Source organism: Notothenia rossii, assembly GCF_949606895.1.
Source record: "Notothenia rossii genome assembly, chromosome: 9".
In the NCBI taxonomy this organism is placed as follows: domain Eukaryota; kingdom Metazoa; phylum Chordata; class Actinopteri; order Perciformes; family Nototheniidae; genus Notothenia; species Notothenia rossii.
In genome coordinates, this window is record NC_136907.1 from 40954045 (window position 1) to 40958051 (window position 4007).

At 43.2% G+C, this 4007-nt stretch overlaps 1 protein-coding gene across 1 annotated transcript; it reads left to right on the plus strand.

Moving 5' to 3' along the window:
* The first annotated feature begins 450 nt into the window (after window positions 1-450).
* On the plus strand, window positions 451-2421 carry LOC307017538 (SCAN domain-containing protein 3-like). Its single transcript, XM_079647138.1, has 2 exons — window positions 451-1580; window positions 1705-2421. The coding sequence occupies exons 1-2, from the start codon at window positions 504-506 to the stop codon at window positions 2251-2253; spliced, it is 1626 nt and encodes a 541-aa protein (XP_079503264.1). The 5' UTR covers window positions 451-503; the 3' UTR covers window positions 2254-2421.
* Window positions 2422-4007: the final 1586 nt, after the last annotated feature.

The window sequence follows — 4007 nt, forward strand, 5'->3', positions numbered from 1 at the left end:
TGTCTGTCAACGCTTTGGTCCAATCACATTCAGCAGCCCGTCAGCGTTTTTTTCCCCCACCAACAGTCTGCGAATCAGAGGCACAGGAGGGCGGGTCTTCGCGGAATGAAAATGCGTGTGTCGTCTCTTTCAACCTGTCTGAGTCAGCGCGGGAGCTTAAAAAATAAATAAAGTCAGAGCGAGAGTTGACAGCGCATCTAGTTGCATTTAGCTAGTAGTTTCAGCTGTAGCCTAGTGTAGCTAGTAAAGCTAGAAAAATGGCATGTTCAAAGATGACCAATAAAAGAAAAGTCGACAGTGAAAACCGGCAATTCAAAGATGAGTGGACTGCAAAATATGCGTTCATCCTCCCTCCAGCGAGCACCAAACCAATGTGCCTAATATGCCAAGAAACGGTAGCTCTTGTGAAGAGTGGCAATTTGAAACGGCACTATGAAACGAAACATTATTTTGAGGCGACCTTCCCTCAAAATTCAGCGGTAAGAACCACAAAAATAAATGGGATGAAATCCTCATATCAAGCTGCAAGCAGGATCCTTGTAACATCTATGTCACAAGGAGAAAAGGCAACTGAGTCCTCACTCAGAGTGGCATGGGTGTTGGCTAAACACAAGAAGCCATTCTCTGATGCAGAAATAATTAAAGAATGCATGACTGAAGTGATGGAGACCATGTTTGAAGGCAAACAAAAAGAGGAAATAACAGCTAAAATTAAGCAAATCCCCCTCTCAGATTCCACAGCAACCAGAAGAACGGAAATACTGGCTGGTGATTTGATTAATCAGCTTTGTGATGGAATCAAAAATGCACAGCGCATTTCCTTAGCTGTGGATGAGTCCACTGACACCACTGACAATGCTCAGTTGCTGGTGTTTGTGAGATTTTATGATGAGGCAAAGGGGGAGTTTGTTGAAGATGTGTTGGGCCTGACGAACCTCAGTGGACACACAAGGGGGGAAGACATTTATAAAGCAGTAATGGGAATGCTGAATGAAAGAGGGATAGATCTAAAGAAAGTGGTGTCAATTGCTACTGATGGAGCTCCAGCCATGATGGGGAGAGAGAGAGGACTGGTTCAGCGCCTGAAAGATCACCACCCTGACCTGATCTCATACCACTGCATAATCCACCAGTCTGTCCTTTGTGCAAGTCTTGGAGAAGTGTACTCTGAAATCATGGCAACAGTGATGAGACTCATAAACTTTTTGAGAGCATCATCTTCACTGCAGCATCGCTTGCTGCGAACATTCCTGACAGAGGTCAATGCAACTTTTGATGATTTGCTCCTGCACAACAACATCAGGTGGCTGAGCAAAGGCAAGGTCCTGGAGCGTTTTTGGTCCATTAGGAAAGAGCTGCAAGTGTTTCTGTCAGAGCAAAAGAGTGCAAAAGCAAAACAGTTCATGGAATTCATGCAAAATGAAGAGAAGATGGAAGCTGTTGCATTTTTGGCTGATATAACATCTCATCTCAATGACCTAAATCTCAAGCTACAGGGCAAGAACAACACAGTGTGTGAGCTGATGTCAGCAGTGCGTGCTTTCCAGAGGAAACTGGAGGTTTTCAAAAGTGACCTACAGGTAAGCCTTTTTAATATTTTCTACCACACACATTTCCTGGATTCCAATGAACACCTTTTTGATACTTTATCATACCCTTTTAAGCAGTGCTCCTTATATTTTTCTTATTTATTTTTTCCTACAGGAGGGACTGCTCCACTTCCCCAAACTTTTGGAACAGACCAAAGGAGACAATCGTCCTCAGAATCATGTTGGATTCCTGGAGAAGCTGATTGAAAACTTCAAGACTCGCTTTGATGACTTCAGATTAGGAAAACAAGTCCTACTGTACATTGAAAACCCATTTCTGGTCAGAAATGTCAGAGAGTTCTCTGCAGAAGCACAACAAATCTTCCCATGGGCCAGTGCTGCTTCTCTGCAAAGTGAGTTGATTGACCTCCAGGAAAACCTTGCACTGAAAGAGGCTGACTGTGACACTCCCACCTTCTGGACAAAGATGGTCACTGCAGCTAATTTCCCTCTCCTGCATAAGATGGCACTTCACATTCTCACAATGTTTGGCTCAACCTACAGGTGTGAGTCTGCATTCTCAACAATGAACATGGTGAAGAACAAGTACCGCAGCCGACTCACCAATGAACACTTGCATCAGTGTGTCCGCCTGGCCATCACGCCTTTTGTGCCAAAGTTCAAAGTCTTGGCAACAGACCAAAGGTGCCACTTCTCTCATTAAGCAACAGTGTTTGACACAATGTACAATAGTTCTGGACTTATTTCGACTTTGATTCCTGGGATGGTTTGATTCACTTCGAGACTGTTTTTGCAATCTCGTGTTAAGAATCTTGTTACAATTGTTTAAAAGTTTGAATGACCGTATTAAACGGACCTTTGTCTTATTGAACATTTTCTTTGTGGACCTTTAAGATTTGTATTTGAGTACCCCTGTTCTAAACCAATCATACAAAGCAATCAACCAGCCCGGTTTGGATTGGCCACCATACAAAATAGGAACTAAAATCGAGTCAGGACTGCAGTAAAAAATCGCTGGTGACAACATGCCCTCAAATCAGAACTTCATCGCCAGTCAGGAAACTGGCTCATACAGTGGGGCAAAAAATTATTTAGTCAGCCACCAATTGTGCAAGTTCTCCCACTTAAAAAGATGAGAGGCCTTTAATTTTCATCCTAGGTATACCTCAACTATGAGAGACAAAATGAGAAAAAAAAAAAATCCAAAAAATCACATTGTCTGACTTTTATAGAATTTATTTGCAAATTATGGTGGAAAATAAGTATTTGGTCAATAACAAAAGTTCATCTCAATACTTTGTTCTATACCCTTTGTTGGCAATGACAGAGGTCAAACGTTTTCTGTAAGTCTTCACAAGGTTTTCACACACTGTTGCTGGTATTTTGGCCCATTCCTCCATGCAGATCTCCTCTAGAGCAGTGATGTTTTGGGGCTGTCGCTGGGCAACACGGACTTTCAACTCCCTCCAAAGATTTTCTATGAGGTTGAGACCTGGAGACTGGCTAGGCCACTCCAGGACCTTGAAATGCTTCTTACGAAGCCACTCCTTTGTTGCCCGGGCGGTGTGTTTGGGATCATTGTCATGCTGAAAGACCCAGCCACGTTTCAATTTCAATGCCCTTGCTGATGGAAGGAGGTTGTCACTCAAAATCTCACGATACATGGCCCCATTCTTTCTTTCCTTTACACGGATCAGTCGTCCTGGTCCCTTTGCAGAAAAACAGCCCCAAAGCATGATGTTTCCACCCCCATGTTTCACCGTAGGTATGGTGTTCTTTGGATGCAACTCAGCATTCTTTCTCCTCCAAACACGTCTAGTTGAGTTTTTACCAAAAAGTTATATTTTGGTTTCATCTGACCATATGACATTCTTCCAATCCTCTTCTGGATCATCTAAATGCTCTCTAGCAAACATCAGACGGGTCTGGACATGTACTGGCTTAAGCAGGGAGACACGTCTGGCGCTGCAGGATTTGAGTCCCTGGCGGCGTAGTGTGTTACTGATGGTAGCCTTTGTTACTTTGGTCCCAGCTCTCTGCAGGTCATTGACTAGGTCCCCCCGTGTGGTTCTGGGATTTTTGCCAAGCTGCTTACCTATTGCAGATTCAGTCTTCCCAGCCTGGTGCAGGTCTACAATTTTGACAGTTCTTTGGTCTTGGCCATAGTGGAGTTTGGAGTGTGACTGTTTGAGGTTGTGGACAGCTGTCTTTCATACTGATAACGAGTTCAAACAGGTGCCATTAATACAGTTAACAAGTGGAGGACAGAGGAGGCTCAAAGAAGAAGTTACAGGTCTATGAGAGCCAGAAATCTTGTTTGTTTGTAGGTGACCAAATACTTATTTTCCACCATAATTTGCAAATAAGTTCTTTAAAAATCAGACAATGTGATTTTCTGGATTTTTTTTTCTCATTTTGTCTCTCATAGTTGAGGTCTACCTAGGATGAAAATGACAG

Excerpts from the sequence above, each read along its gene's own strand:
- LOC307017538 (XM_079647138.1), top strand. The coding sequence starts at position 504 with ATGAAATCCTCATATCAAGCTGCAAGCAGGATCCTTGTAACATCTATG. Across the intron at positions 1,581-1,704 it reads TTTTCAAAAGTGACCTACAG|GAGGGACTGCTCCACTTCCC; the intron begins GTAAGCCTTTTT and ends TTTTTCCTACAG.